Source organism: Tyto alba, unplaced genomic scaffold (genome assembly GCF_018691265.1).
Source record: "Tyto alba isolate M040663 unplaced genomic scaffold, T.alba_DEE_v4.0 Super-Scaffold_2, whole genome shotgun sequence".
NCBI lineage: Eukaryota > Metazoa > Chordata > Aves > Strigiformes > Tytonidae > Tyto > Tyto alba.
In genome coordinates, this window is record NW_024881282.1 from 63,324,089 (window position 1) to 63,339,926 (window position 15,838).

General features: G+C 39.0%; 1 protein-coding gene across 1 annotated transcript in view; it reads left to right on the top strand.

Annotated features, from left to right (window-relative positions):
* CFTR (CF transmembrane conductance regulator) overlaps positions 1 to 15,838 on the top strand; it is a 90,281-nt gene that overhangs the window by 10,591 nt on the left and 63,852 nt on the right. Inside the window, exons 2-7 of the mRNA XM_033007286.2 lie at positions 742 to 852; positions 2,044 to 2,155; positions 9,998 to 10,213; positions 11,134 to 11,223; positions 12,620 to 12,783; positions 13,248 to 13,373. Coding sequence (XP_032863177.2) covers positions 742 to 852; positions 2,044 to 2,155; positions 9,998 to 10,213; positions 11,134 to 11,223; positions 12,620 to 12,783; positions 13,248 to 13,373 — 819 coding nt within the window. The remainder of the gene's footprint in view (positions 1 to 741; positions 853 to 2,043; positions 2,156 to 9,997; positions 10,214 to 11,133; positions 11,224 to 12,619; positions 12,784 to 13,247; positions 13,374 to 15,838) is intronic.

Below are 15,838 nucleotides of genomic sequence, written 5' to 3' on the forward strand. Positions count from 1 at the left end.
GATTTCTAAACAGAAGCTGCTGCAAAATTTTGTACAAATTGGTGCTTGTGGATTCATAGGCCTTCCAGGAGCCGAATTGTTTGATAAAATTAGCAATGGCTTGTAAAGATTTTGTCTACAGAGTAGTCATTCCAGAGTTTTTTCCTGCTTTGTTTAAATTCAGTGTGTTCTCTAAATTGATATTACATTTTTAAGCATGACATTTGAAAAAAGAAATGCAAAATGTTTAGATATGATGGATGCAATGAAGATCTTATGAGGAGTCCTGTGAAAAATCTCGTATATTGTTAAGTGAATACTGCAATGTCAGCTGTTGAAGGAACACTAAACCTATATTAAGATTTTCTGTTTTATAGGAGTGAAACTTATACATCCAGTTTACTATAGACCTTACTTATTCATTTAATGGACATAGCACATATTTGGAAATACAGTACAAATGTCTCAATCCCCTGTTCATTTGTCTGCTGCTGGCTGAATAGGAAGTTTGGGGCATGATACCATTCCAAAACTAATAAAATGCAACTGTTTTGCAATTATTATTTTTTTAATATTATGTTTGTCAATATAGTTTTATAGATAGAATGCAGAGCTGCACTATATTATGTCATATTTGTGAGTGTGTATGTGCACATAGACATACTTGGATGCTGTGGACAAAACATTCAGGGTGAGACAGTGCAGCTCCAGAATTAGCCTCAGAAAGTGGTGATTTTTTTTTTTTTTTTTTTTCCTGCTTAGATGGACAAAACCGATTTTGAAAAAGGGTTACAGACGACGGTTGGAACTGTCAGATATTTATCAAATCCCTTCTGCGGACTCTGCCAATAATCTTTCTGAAAAACTAGAAAGGTATGAAAGATTAATGAAATTTTGTTGTTTCAGGTCTTACACTGCAATTCTAATTAAAAAGCTGTTGTAATGTTGTAAATGTATAAATAGCATTGGGTGCAAGCTGGTTGCACCCGTTGACTGGCTCAAGTGTATCCTCATTCAGCACAGAGTTGTCCTTTGGAGCTGACTGGGATCCTTGGTGCAGATGTATCACCTAAATGCTCTCAATTACTATATACAGGTAGCTGTGACATCTATCCATTGACTAGTGAGGCTAGACTCACAGTTTCAATGTTAGTTCCCTATTCTGCTGTTCTTTCTTTCCAAAATATCCATGAAAAACCTTGTTTTATTTTTTTTTCTTCAACTAAGTAACATTCTTAATTTCCTTTGATACCACTGTTGAAAGACATTGCTTCTGCAGAAATCGTACCATAACTTTCCTACATTCCTCCAGTATAGCTTTCCCTGATGTGCTGGGGCAGCTCACATCTGTACACTTGTGACAATCCAGTTAAACTTAATTGCAGTGTGACATACATATTCAAAATTGGTGCAAAGTATTGAGAACTTCAATATGCTTAATGCATTCTGAGAATTTATAAATGGAATATTCTGGTTACTTAATATTCTCTTGAAAAATGGAGGAGAGAGGTAGCTGAGGAAATTCTTAGGAGTTTTTTAATTCGTGAGTTGAATTTTGACTAAACATATTCTTTAGGTATATAGCATTGCTTCTGATCAGCAATTTATTATCAAATAGAAAATTATTGTCCCAGCAACACAGGTTAAAAATAATGCTGTGCTATAGAAAAGTCACATTTTTGATGCTTTGCTGGGTTTTTTCTTTTTTTGCAGACTGGAAGAGCTCCAAAACATTTATTTGCCTATTATCTGTGCTTTCGTCTTAAGTACAGCAGGTTTCTTTAAAACATACAATGTGACCTTTTAATGAATTAATTCCCTGCAGGGTGATGTATGCCTGAGTATTTAAAACTGCCAAATATGTGGATGAACTAGGTTTGAACTTCAGTTGATCTATCAAGTCAATGAAGGCCGGGTCTTTGGGGTCTCTGCAAAGCTTTATTTCATTAGTCACCTGAGCTAAGTCTCCTTGGATATACTTGAGTGACTTGAAGTATGTCAGAGCCATAGACCCATGTATTTGCTCACGCAACTAAATGGTTTTGTTTTTTGGTTCCTTTTCAGGGAGTGGGACAGAGAGCTGGCAACTTCAAAGAAAAAACCCAAACTTATTAATGCTCTTCGACGATGCTTTTTCTGGAAATTTATGTTCTATGGAATAATGTTATATTTAGGGGTAAGATTTGTTCTTCTCTTCTGTAAACTTTTAGTGTTTCATAAATAGACCCAAATCTTAGAGACTGCTAAATTAATATAGAATCCTATGAATAGCTACATATTTTGCTCTATGTATTGCTGATAAAGATGATAAACACAGAGAGATACTCAGGGACCTTCATAAAAAAAAAAAAAAAAAGTATTTTCTGGTAATGTCTTATAATATCTTTAAAACATACATGCTAATAATTTTGATATGTATGTAGTACTCAGTGCTGGCATAGGCTTCTCCAGGTACAGGTAGAGCACTTGAATTTTTGCATCACTGCTGAACTAAAGTAATTATTTTCTCATGTTATGGTTTTTAAGAAGTTTCTAAAAAATTTTCTACCCTTACATTAAAACAAATGACAGAGCAATTTCACATGATTCGGTCAATTTTGTCGGAGTGGCTATCATCCAGCTTCATAGTTAAATGATTTATTCAGGTTTATATATGCAATAAACAAGTTCTCTTCATTAGTGGTAACAATTCTGCATAAATAAATGTGTGAAATATGCTTGGATCTTGGTGCTGTTAGTGCACCAAAGTGTATGATCAGGAACTTGATGTAGAAGTCTGAGCTGATTATGTTTATCAACTTTCTAACATGTCAGTTAGGATTACTCAGACTTACCAAATGCCACCTCTTTGAGAATCCTATCACTGGGGTTAGGAGCTGTGAAAATAGTTTATTATTAATGGTGTCTCACTAGATGTGTTAGACAGCTGGACTGTAAATCTGAAAATTCCTGTCAACCAATATGCACATTAAATATGCAAGTTATTTTCAAGTTTATGCAATTTAGTAGTAAAAGTGAGATATTATACTCCATGCTTCTTTGTTCAAAATGCTGTGGTATCAGAAACTGCAGCTATAATAGCCCACATGGCCCAAAGTGGTCAGATGTACTCAGATAGTCAGTATTTTCAGATGTGAGACAGGTCTCTAGTCCAGATTTTTATTTTTGGAAGGTTAATACAGAAAGGAACTAATTCTACTGGCATTAGTGTTCCATGTGATCTATTTTAGCTGTACTTTCAAGATCATGGATTGAGCAGAAGAGTGCAAGGGGAATTTATGGAAAATAGCCCACAAATGTCTCTGAAGTTCACGTTGCTTGCTGTAAAACCAAACTTCTCTTTTCTTCTGGCTTTCTGTCTAATATCCCAAGGAATATTCTAAGAAAATAACAGAGTTATAGAAATGCAGACTGTCCTGGGTTGAGTGAGTGGTGGAGTTTTTTGGTGGCAGGGGAGGGAGCTATAGGGGTGGCCCCCTGTGAGAAGCTTCTCGAAGCTCCCCCAGCTCCAAGTCAGCTCCACTTCTGTTTGGAAACTGAGCCAATCGGCTGCGCCTCTGTGATAACGTATTTAAGAAGGGACGTGGTGACGGGCAGTGGAACTTGTGAGGAGGAGTTGCTGCAGCTGCATGAACACCAAGGTCAGTGGAGGAACAGAGGAAGAAAGGAGGGGGGAGGTGTGCCGGAGCAGAGACCCCCCTGTATCCTGTGGCAGGATGGACACCCCCACCCCCTGCCACCCATGAAGATCTACAGTGGAGCAGACATTGATTTATGGCCTGTGGCTTCCACCTAGTTGCTCAAGGTGCTGTGCCTGAAGAAGGCTGGGGTCTTGTGGGAAAAGGTAGCCCCGCTGCTGTAATTCAGTGCTGGGAGGATTGCAGCATGCGGGGGAGTCCCACGCCAGAGCAGCTCGGGAAGGGCTGCAGCCGTGGGAGGGAATCCAGTCGGAGGAAGTTAGTGACCCATGACGGAGCAGTGTGGGGAACGCTGCGGCCCATGGGAGGAATTCAAGTCAGAGAAAGTTTGTGGAGGACTGTCTCCTGTGAGAGGGGGGACCACGATGGAGAAGGGGGAAGAAGTTTCAGAAACTCCCCCTACTGAAGATGGTACAAGTGGCAGCACTGACTGCACCCCCCATTCCCTACCCCTGTGCCACTGGGGGAGGAGGTAGAGATATCGGGAGCAGAACTGATCCCAAGAAGAAGGGAGGGGTGAGGGGAAGGTTTTCTCAAGATGTGGCAATGCTCCTCACTGTCCTACTCTGTTATGTGTTGTTAGTGTCTGTAATAAATGTATGTTCTTTTTTTTCTTCCCCTAACGAGTCTGCCTTTTGCTCGTGCCCATAAAGGGGGATTTTTTCCCCATCCCAGTCCTATCTCGAACCCCAAGCTGGGCTCTCTGTCCCTTCTCATTGACGGAAGAATAGGGAGAGAGAGTGGCTGCGTGGTGGTTGGCTGCCAACCAGGCCCAAGCCACGACACAGACCTTCATGCCCATTAAAGTCACCCCTCTCTCAGGCAGGAAGGGGAGGGTAATGTGGAGAGTTGTCATCATGCCCGTGAACTTGCTACTGACTCCTCTGTAGAAGGGAAATTTCAGGCTAGGTAGATCTTCTAGTGGGTAGATAAAGAAAGATCATAATCTCTGTCAGCCATGCTGGATGTATGCAAAGTGAAACCACACCAATACCTATACCCTCAAGTTTTAATAATTTTGTATAAAACATTTTCAACATAAATAAGAATAACCTGAAAGCTAAAACACAAGTCCGTAACTACATGCAGAGTTTTCAGCATTAAAAGGGGGCTTTTTAAGCATTAACAGTTTTAATGCATCAGGCAGCATTTCAAGTCAAAGAGTGTTTTTCAGGTTAAACACAGAATTTGGAGCTTAACTTCTGCTAGTTTTATGCTGGAATGTTTCCACCCCAATCAGCTTCCGTGGAGTCCCTCCTGTTTACATGGCTGTGTGAAGGACAGTCTGATCTTTTAGATTACAAAATAGGTACATTTATTTACGGTCCTGGGATTATAATCCTGTAAAATATTCCTAAATGTATTAATTTGGACTGCTAACAATGTAAATGTTCTGGTTTAGATCACTGTTGATTTGATTTGGATAGCTAATAATGGACTACAATTTCACTTCGCATTGGATTTTCCCCTAAGAATTATGGAAAAACGGACTATTTCTCTTGTAACACCATGTCCAGGGCAAATATCAGTAATAGAATCAGAAAGTCATAAAGTAAAATAGTCTAAAGAAAAAGGAAGAAATTCTCTACAGAAAATGGAAATTGCTTCCCTTAAAATGCAACATTCATTCTTTTTAGTCTATGAAAAATTTATGATGTACCTCAGTCTGTCATGCTGCTTCACTGATTCAAAATAAAAGAAAACCTATAGGCCTTAATCTTTTGCAATCACATTTAGACTGTCCCCCAGATGTAGCTCATAAAGAACAACTGAAATTTCTCAACACCAAGATCTGATTTTAAGAATAAAACCTAGATTGAAAGAGTTCTTTACATTTTATCTTTTTGCTTCCTTGTCATGGACAGATTCACTCACACGTATATGTGCACAAATTCTGATTAAAAATAGAGGAATCAAGAAATTAACTCCCAAGCCAACTTTGTTCTGTCCCAGTTTAAGTCTCTGCAACTCGCTGGACTCTTGTCACTAGTGAAGCGCCTCTGGTCTCCTCTCACTGCCACTTGCCTCGGTCTGAAGTCGCCACTGCTGCAGATTTGGTTTGAAGAGATGTGCTGTTCCTGCCTTCTCCATACCCAAGGGCTGCACGAGGAGATGATGGTTACAGTGCTCTCTGTGCTCACTCTGGATGGCTTTTCTGCATCAAACCCCGAGCTACCCTCTGGCTGTTAGAGTGCTGTGCAGGGCTGGCAGGAGGCAATGTGACTAGAATGGAAGTTGATGAGTCAATTAATTGTCTTTGTCCAGGTAGGGGCAGTTAACCATCTAGGACAGGGCCTATCTACGGGGCTGTGTAATAGCCCTCTCTCTATACTCTTTCACCTTGTTTGGCAACTGTTCTCTGTAACAAGACTTCTTTGTGGACTTCTACCCAATTCTGTCTTTTATTTGCTCCTGCTGTCGAGTTACTGCCTTTAATTTTTTAACCTGTTTCCTCACCAACCAGAAACTGCTTATTCATGTCAGGTTTGTATTTTTTTTAAAAAAAAAACATCAGTTCTACAAATTTAGCTTACCATACACTACAATAGGTGTTCCTGCAGAGTCTGCCAGCTGAAACTTTTGCAGTAATGAATTGCCCTTAAAAGTTAATCAGCATCTGAGGGCTTTTGCATGCAAGTTTGAGGATAACTTCCCTTCCCAGAGTACAGGCATTTGAAGTGTGTGTGGGTATGCATGGGTGGGATTGTGCAGGGTTGATTTCTCTCTGTGGACTTTTTAAATGGAATAAAATTTTAGACCAGGTGAGGATGGAACAGGCCTGAAGGATTTTTGAGTCATATTCTTTGTTGGTTTTGGTTTTGGTGGGGTTTTTTTGTTTGTTTTACGTTGGTTTGTTGTTTTTTTTTTTTTTTTTTTAATTTCTTTAATTAATCACAGATGTGCAATAGGATATAGGATAGCACATAGGAAACAAAACCTGCACCTTTCACAATGAACAAGGAAAGATGAAATCTTAGTTTAAATTCTTGATTCTGTTATCATTGGTCTTCATTTTATTGAAAGCTGTGAAAGGAAAAACTTGTTGCTAAAGCCACTGGTGTTCTTTTCAGGCCCTGCTCACGGAAATTAATGGGAGCTTTGCCATTAATTTGAATGGGGACAGGATGTTGTGCCGTATTGGCATAGGTGCAACCTGCAACCAAGTTGTGCCTTCTTTTGAACTTCACTTTCCTTCCAGCTCTTCTCTTGTCTAATCCCTCAGCTGTTTTCACGGTGCCTTTCCTGGAGTGTGGTTTAAACTCTGCTGACATCCCTGCTGTTTGTGTAGTTGTTGCAACCGGCATCACAGCTTAGCTCTCATTAAATCTAGGAGTTTTTCCATCTCTCCCCTTCCCCTCACACACTGTAGGTAGTGATGTTATTGCAGGGTGGACACTTGCGCTCTGGCCCCCTAGAGTACTACGACCCTGCCTCATAAATAGTGTTGTATTAGGTACGTTGAGTCACTGCACTTAATGTATCTGCACCGCTGCTGTTCAAAACAGCTTCCACTCTTCACCTCATCATCAGATGTGTCTTGAAATTTAAAGAAAAGATGGTATGGCAGTGAAACAAAAATTTTACTTTTTAGCACGATACTGGCTAACAAATTGGGTACTTTGCTGTGAGGATCAGCTTGATTCCACTTACATTTTTCTCTTATATTCATCCCCATGAAATGTATATTTCCACTCAGGCACAGCAGCTGCTAACATTGACTTAGAAATGGTTTTAGTATCGTATCCCAAAGGACCCTAATGAGGATTTCCTGAAGTTCTCGCATATAGGTCACGGGTGTGAGTGAGGAGACAGGGAGGGATATGAAAGTTCTGAAGCACTTCTTGGGCATATGCCAAAACAGAGATGTGCATTATTGTCTTCAAATGCAGAGTGATTGAGCATATGGGGGATACACGTAATGTTAAAGTCCTCATTGCGTAAGATTAGCCACACCAGGCCAGATTAGCACAGTATCCTGTGTCATACTCTCATTTCTTTTCAGATCTTTGCTCTTTTAATTAAGATTTCTGTGAGGGGGATGTTTCTGAGTTTCTCAGTGGCCTATGAAGAATGCAGAGGGAAGAGCAAGGACAGGAGAAGGATAACCACAACTCTTGAAAACTGGATTTTCTGTTAGATATGCAAATCCTATTCTTTTTTTTAGGCAGGTCACTCTAATCAGTTTATTTATCTATATTTATATCAGTGGTAATTTTGAAATTACAAGAGGAAAAATGAAAAAACAGGTAGTTCTGCTTTCATTTGTATGTAGACTAGATAATATCATCTTCAGTAAGTAAGCTGATAAATCTCCACTGTAAATCAGTGGATTTTTATACCCCATGAGATACCAAATGTTTTGGCTGATTGCCAGCCATTATTCTACCCTTTGTGTGTAAATCACCTTTTTTTCCTGTGAACTAGGCATGTATGCAATACCTTTATAGTCACAACAAACACAGCAGCAGAGCGTGGCATTTTCACTGGAATAAGAGTAAATAAATAAAAAAAAAATCTTGCCACCTTAAGCCTATATACAAAAGCTTATCTTGAATCTCTGAGAGTATGAAAGCACTGCATTGTCCTTGAGAGGTGACTGTTTTGTATTTTGTGAGTTTTGGGGAGTTTTGATTTGCTGCTTCAGGATGCATATGGTCTAAGCACAGCTGCCTTGGGTCATGTGTGTTTTAATAAACACTCCTCCCTTTGCCTACTAATAACACTGAAGTCTTTGTCAAAGCTGGCTCCAGTTTTACAGCATTTGTGTTGGGGCAGAGTGGTGTTTAATTTGGGAAATGTAGCACAGATATGCTATTTGATATGTAAAATTTCATCTCTTCTGTAGAAAAAGTGTATAATGAATATCAGGTCTACCAACAATGACATTCAAAAGGGGTTACAGTACAGATTGTAGAAATACTTTGGAATGCTCTTGTGTAAGAGACCAAAAGGAACCCAAAGGAGAAGGAAAAAATTAAAGGAGATTTTTCCAATCTATTTATTACTGTAAAACATTAATTATAGCTGAACTTCACTAGTTAGTTCACTTCTCTCTGAGTCTCTGTATGGTGGTCTGTGTGGTTTTCAGCTGGAAGGCAGTACTAATAACTTTTTGGCAGAATGTATCATATCTGTACAAAAAAGAATTCAATAGTTTCTTGCTGTTTTGAAGTATCAGACGCTTTCTGCTGAGTCACAGCAGAATGAAGAGTAAGGAAACCATAAAAGTTCTTCGCACTAAGCATTTATATACTGAATATAACAATGAAGTAAAGGAGCACATACGTACTGCATACCCTTTGGAAGCTCATGCAGGAGATGAAGCAAATTCTTAGACTGCAGCACACTGATGATTTTTGCAGTTCTTGGGGAAGGATTGGGTAAGGAAAGAGGGGACAAGAGGGAGAGATGGAAAAGGAGGCGGTAATAGGAGTGACAGTATGAGAATAGTGAGGATGTGAAGGGAAATGAAAGGCAAAGGTGAAATAATGCTAGTGGGCTTTAATTGCAACAGAAAAGGTGGCTGAGGACAAATGTAATAGCAGGGTAGGGTAAAATCATGGCTACAGCAGATCATTTTGATGCCTTGCAGTTTGGCAGTTTGATATCGCCTCTTTTTCCTCACACACTCTGGTTCTCTACCATGTTGCTCGTCTGGGGCTGCCAATGCAGAAGGGACTGTTTTCTCTCTGGAACTTTTATTAAACTTGCCCCGCCTACCATTTATACCCTCTCATCCTGCTTTTGTTACAGTCTTGGACACAATGTCTAGAACTGTTGAGTAGGATGATCCAAATTGTTTATACTTTTATTCTGTTGCTATTTCCATTTACTTTATGTTTTAGCTATATCCTCACTATGTTCTGGTGGTGTTCATTTCAAGAACTCTGAGTGTTCTTGTGTCCTGTAAGTCCAGTAAAGTGCAGTAAGAACTGTTCTGGAGGGGCCAAAACAGAGATCCAGTCTGCTAAATTGGATGCAGTCATATGATGTGGCTAATTCATTACAACTCTGAAAAGTAAATGTGGAAGCTAATCTCAGTTGTCACTTCTGTAGAAAATGGTCAAACAAAATCTACAAACTAGGTTCTCTTTGGCGGAATTGCAGGATCCTCACAGATTAAGACAGCAGTGTGTTGTCTGTTCTCCTGGGCAATTACTGCAACTTTCTATGATTTGCACAGCAAACAGACCTCTCTTCCTCATTTAAGATATGAAGCTGTAAATCTCAGTTGGTAGAACTTGATATGAAAATGTTAACCATTTTGAAAAAATTAACGAACTACTGACCAAAATAATTTTTATTGTTTCTATCTACAGGAAGTCACCAAATCTGTGCAACCACTTCTGCTGGGAAGAATAATAGCTTCCTATGATCCGGACAACTCTGATGAAAGATCCATAGCCTATTATTTGGGCATTGGCTTGTGCCTTCTCTTCCTTGTGAGAACACTACTCATACACCCTGCTATATTTGGTCTTCATCATATAGGAATGCAAATGAGGATAGCTATGTTTAGCCTGATTTATAAGAAGGTAATTGTTTCATTTACATTCAAAGCCAAACCTCTGTCTGTAGCCTGTGTAACTTTTAGGCCAGTTTGCTGAAAGACTGATAGTTTTGTTAGTCAAGGTACACAAAGTACACAGAAGAATAATGTGCCTAACATCAGTTTCTGACAGCTCTCCATTTCCTAAGTTCATAGAATTAAATACCTGTCTACATCTGGTTTGACTGAAGTTAGCGTCTGTGTGAGTTCCGACTTGCTGGGTATGTGGTGAGATGCCTTAATTGTTCTACCACTGTGCTCTGGTTATGCACATGTATTGCAAAGGCAGAATGACATATGCTGATGGCCAAAGAATATTTCCAAAAGAGGATTAGAGGTGAAGATTTAACCAATAAATACAATATAGAAGGGATTGAGTTTGATTGGTATTATGTGAGATCTCTATACCACGAAGAATCAACAGATACTGATGCATCAGATGTTCACAAATCCAAAGATTTAAAAAGGTATTTGGTTTTACGAATATCAAAAGCAGCTAATTTAAGCAAGCATGTTAGTTACTCTAGTATAAAGCTCACTGTGAAAACATCTTTCAAAAATATTTGTCAAGCTAGGCTCAGTAGGATATTTCTGAGGATGCACAGCAGCACACAGCATGAATGCTTAATTAAACCTGCATTTGCATATATATCTATGTACATAAAATATTCAACAGAAAGCAAAGACTAAGTTGATAAATCAATATTTGTAAAGCAATTTAATGGCTATATTAAATTCAAGTGACACAAATAACAAGTTTAATGAGACTTTCTTTATAGCATAAGCAGATAAGTAAATTGTTATTTATACTAATGTACCATTGCTTATTATTTTTATCTGTATTTATTCTGTTTAATGGGGATGAGTTACATGACCATTTTTCTATGGTTTTGTTTTCTTTTACAGATCTTAAAACTGTCAAGCAGAGTCCTAGATAAAATAAGTACTGGACAATTGGTCAGTCTTCTTTCCAACAATCTGAACAAATTTGATGAGGTACGTCACTGGCTGTTTAATCCACTTGATGATCCACCAAATACAAATGCAATACTTCAAGCTGTTCATGACAAATATTAAGGAAGGAAGGAGCATAAATGACGAACTGCACTGACTGCTCATTGTAGATATAAAATGAATCACTACCTTATGAAAATGTGTTGGCACATGATCATGGAAATGCTTGTTCTCATACTTAACGACATCCTTTATCTTCTATGCTGATTAGTGGAGGAAACCTAAAAACCAGGTATACTATAAAAACATGCTTGTTCTACAGTCCAGTGAGAACATGCCAGGAAACCTCTGGGTTGTGCAGTTGGTTTCATAGAGATCAGAACTTGCTGATTCAATCCTTCCATCCTCTTTTTCCTGACCACCATAGCTTTTTACTAAGGTGATCCAGTCTGTTCTTGCTGTTGGATGAGCAATGATGTTCAGCATCCTGTTGATACTATTACCTGCTCTCCTAAAAGTGAATAAGTGTTGATGTAAGACCTTATTAGGAATCATTCCCACCACATCTGTCTTAGACAATACTTCCAGGGTCTCCTGTAAAACTCGGCTTTCGTTAAAGACGCAGAAGTAAATCCCTGCTAGTGTCTTTGCAGACTGGAAACTCTATGAAATTCTGTTCAGTGTGTATATTTAATTGGCCCACTGGTAGTGTGAGGTTTGCTTCCCATGAAAGAAGCAAGACCAGGGAGACTATAGGCACATGGCTGGAGCTGTAGGGTGTATTTACTTTGCGAACTATGTTACTGTATAGAGCAGTGTCAGCTAGCACTGAACAAGCTAGGACAAGTGCCCTACCACTGCAGCAGTGTAGCTGCAGGGACACAGACCCCTGTGCAGCCTGATCACAGGATTCAGTCCAAAATCTCCCTAATGTGGAGGAATGCGACTGAAGTAGGCAGCAATCTGTTTTGAATTGGTTATGTTCACACAAAAGTCATCTCTTCACCAAAGTAATACTTGCCTCCTATATCCGATTAAATCACTTCCAGAAGATTCTTCTGTCTATTTTTCTTATCTTGCAGTGGTTGAAAAAACAAGCACCAATGGAAAATTCTGTTTACTTTTACAAAGCTGGGATTTTTCCTTGTGCATGTACGTAGTGAAGAGACAATTGCAGGCTGAACTTTGCCTTACAAAAATCAAAGTTTAGGTGTGGAATGTATATGTATTGCTGCACTGTCATCATAATTAACACCCAGAATGCTATGTGCTCAGGATCACAAATCCTCCTTTATAAACTTGTTTTACTACTGGAAGTATTTGTACCATTCTTTATTACATTTTTCAATTTGTCACTTTAATGACTTCTTTGTTTTCATTTAGTTTTCAGAGCACATCTGTAACTTGTATTGTTATTTTCTGCTGTGGGCTTCCACAGGGTCTTGCTCTGGCTCATTTTGTATGGATTGCACCTTTGCAAGTGGCACTGCTGATGGGACTGCTCTGGGATATGTTAGAAGCGTCTGCATTTTCTGGACTTGCTTTTCTAATAGTCCTGGCCTTTTTCCAAGCCTGGCTGGGACAAATGATGATGAAATACAGGTGACAAGACTGTTTTAAAATATTTCAATATATTTTCCTGAAACATGTTGGTTTAAGAGGTTTATACCACTTGATTAAGGGTCTCTAGTTTGACACTGTTACAAAAGAGGAGCCTAAAGAGTGTTGGCAGCATTGGGAAAGTCACAGACAAGCCTTTACTTATTTAGCAGCAGCTGTCTAAACTTAATAAAATGAAAGGTCTAACAAGCAGTAGTGATAGTGCTTTGTAAAACTAAAACTCCTTGTTAGTGACTAGATTTATTCTTTTTAAAGCTTGTATTCTTAGTAAAAAAATTAGTAGATTTCTAATAATTCCTTTTACATTCTTCTTAATAATTCTGTTAAAATAAACATTTTAAGCATAGGCATATAGGGAAAGTATTTTTATGACATATAATGGGATACAAACTAACTATACAGGATGAAAAAGATAAAGATTGACCTACTGACTTTTTGCTTTGTAGGAATAAGAGGGCAGGAAAGATCAATGAAAGACTTGTCATCACCTCAGAAATAATTGAAAATATACAGTCAGTTAAAGCGTATTGTTGGGAAGATGCAATGGAAAAAATGATTGAAAGCATCCGTGAGTAAGTGTTCTCATTTGTTAGTCAAAATTTTTGTGTGCACAAAAAAAAGTTAGGTGGTTATAAACACTACCTGTGGTCTAGTTAGTTGAGCAGTAAAGCATACAAATATTAATCCACCATAAACGAACTGTGCATTCCCACACTGCAGCTTAGGTTTTTTCCCAATTTGTCAAGTTCACTATGGAGGTGAGATTTTTTTTTTTTTTTATTTGCTTCCTCATTCGTTATAATGATATTTCAGTGGTTAGTTTGCACAGGTAAAACAATTGTGGCATCTGTGTTTGTTTCTGGCCAACCCTATCCTCATCTTATAATAAAAAGCCCTTTTGTGGTGGTTGCTTAAGACTTTACAGACTTTCCTATTCTGCGGTGAAGGAAACAGTGAGTCCTCTGCAGCCATTTTCTGAGAAATGCAATAAAGCTGGTTTTAAATGTTACATGCAATTTGTGAAAGGATTAAAGTAGCACAGCTTCATGTATTCATCCTCCACAATTGCACTAACATTTATTGTCTGTAGATAGCCATGTATAATGCTTATTTCTACAATTAACATCAGGATTGAACTGGAACTACAAGACCTGAAGCAGAAGGGAGATAAAAAGAGCTAACCTAGTTAGCTGAGAGCTATGAGAAGGAGGTCTTCATTTATGACAGGGAGTCCTGGGGGAAGGGAGGAAAAGTGACATATTGATTGATGGGTGACACTGCACTAAAGCCGTCCCATGTGTTTGTTTAGTCCTTTACAGAGACTTAAAATTCTGCGCCAGGTGTGTGATTGGGAAAATAAAATACAATAAAATAAATATAAGTGTATTATTATCATGTAAATAAAAGAGATAAAACGATATTATTACACAAACACCTTCTTGTTCAGCTGCTTTCTGAAAGTCAATCCAGGGAAAGTTAAGTGCTCTTTACCTTTAGAATAAGGAAAATCTTAAAATTTGTAATGATTTACTATAAACGATAAGAGAAAACTCAGTTTGAATCCAGGCTGGGAGTTTCAGCTTGAGGATGGAACCAGGTTAGGATTTTGCTGGTGTCGCTAGTCACATGTGCTGTTTTTAGGAAATTTGAGAGCACATGTTGTGAGCAAATCCTGTAGAAATTAATTAGATAAATTTTAGTTCACAAAACAGTCACAGAAACCTGGAAAAAAGGACAGTCATCCTATGATCTATATTTTCTACAATAGTTTATAATGAATTTTGTAATGCTAGAATTCAATTTTTATTACATTATGCATGGATTTTTAAAAGACAAGAATGCTAGTAATATTACAAGATCAAGGTGTCTCCCTTCTGCTTCTCAGCATCACAATACTGTACTTTTTTGAGTGATCCAACCGGTCACTTGGTGAAGACATCACTCGAGCAGGTCAACCTGGGAATGTCAGAGTTTCAGTTGAATTTTGCTTGCTGAGCTAGCTCTACAGGGCCTCCCAGTCAGTTGGCGTGTTAAGCTGGTAGGAAATGAGACCTTGTGCATGAAGCCATGCCTGTATTTTAGCAACAGTGTGTTATAACTCACTTGTTACCAAACTGCTACTGCATGCTGGCATTTTCTGATGCAACCCAGTTTAATCAACTCTGATGAACTAGATAGACCTGTGCCCTTTCTCTGGTAGACTTGAGCTGCCAGGGCTGGCCATCCTGCAGGGGTAACGCTGCCACAAGCAAAATCCCCCGGGGAACTGTGACACCCCAGAGGGACCAATATGGTCTGTCTTCTGTGTGCCCTCTTAAGTCTGTACTGATAATAGCTGTTCATAACAGGTGTCTGAATAAACATACCTGCAGTCCTATGGGCTATGTAATGTATTTAGAGAAGTAAAAAACCACACCACCAGACTGTTCCCCTGAACCATAGCATAGCACTGGAGAAGGTGAAGTCCAAGGTTGGAAGTGTCTATACTTTATCAGCCATAGATGCACCTTCACATAAACCAAGGAATCTCAAGCTCATGTATTTGTACTGGTTCCTGCAGCATCACTTCAAAAACAGTCATACACTGGTCTACACTCCATACAGGCATGGGGCTCATAACGTCCCTTATATCTCTCTCCAACTGCCCATATTGCATTAGCAAGACCTGTCCCAAATAAGTACTTTATTTACAGAGCTCTCAAGCCTGTAAATTACACACAGACCCACCTCTGGAAAACTTTTCCTTGTGGCTGGGTCAGCTTGTGGCTGGTACTTGGGAGCACACTGAAAAGGGCTAGCGCTCTGATTATCCCTATCTGAAGTAGCTGCTGTGTGCTTCAGCACTGGGGGGCTTTTTGATAGCTTCTACCCAGGCATTTGTGTGGTACTGGATGAACACCAAGCCCAAAAGTCTTTGTTATCCCTATTCAGTGCTGCCACCCACAGTCTCATAAAAGCTCTGGAGGGACTTACAAGGCCCTTTCTCCAGGGCAGCAGCTACTACTGTGGTGGTGGCCTTACATGCCTGGCTACTACC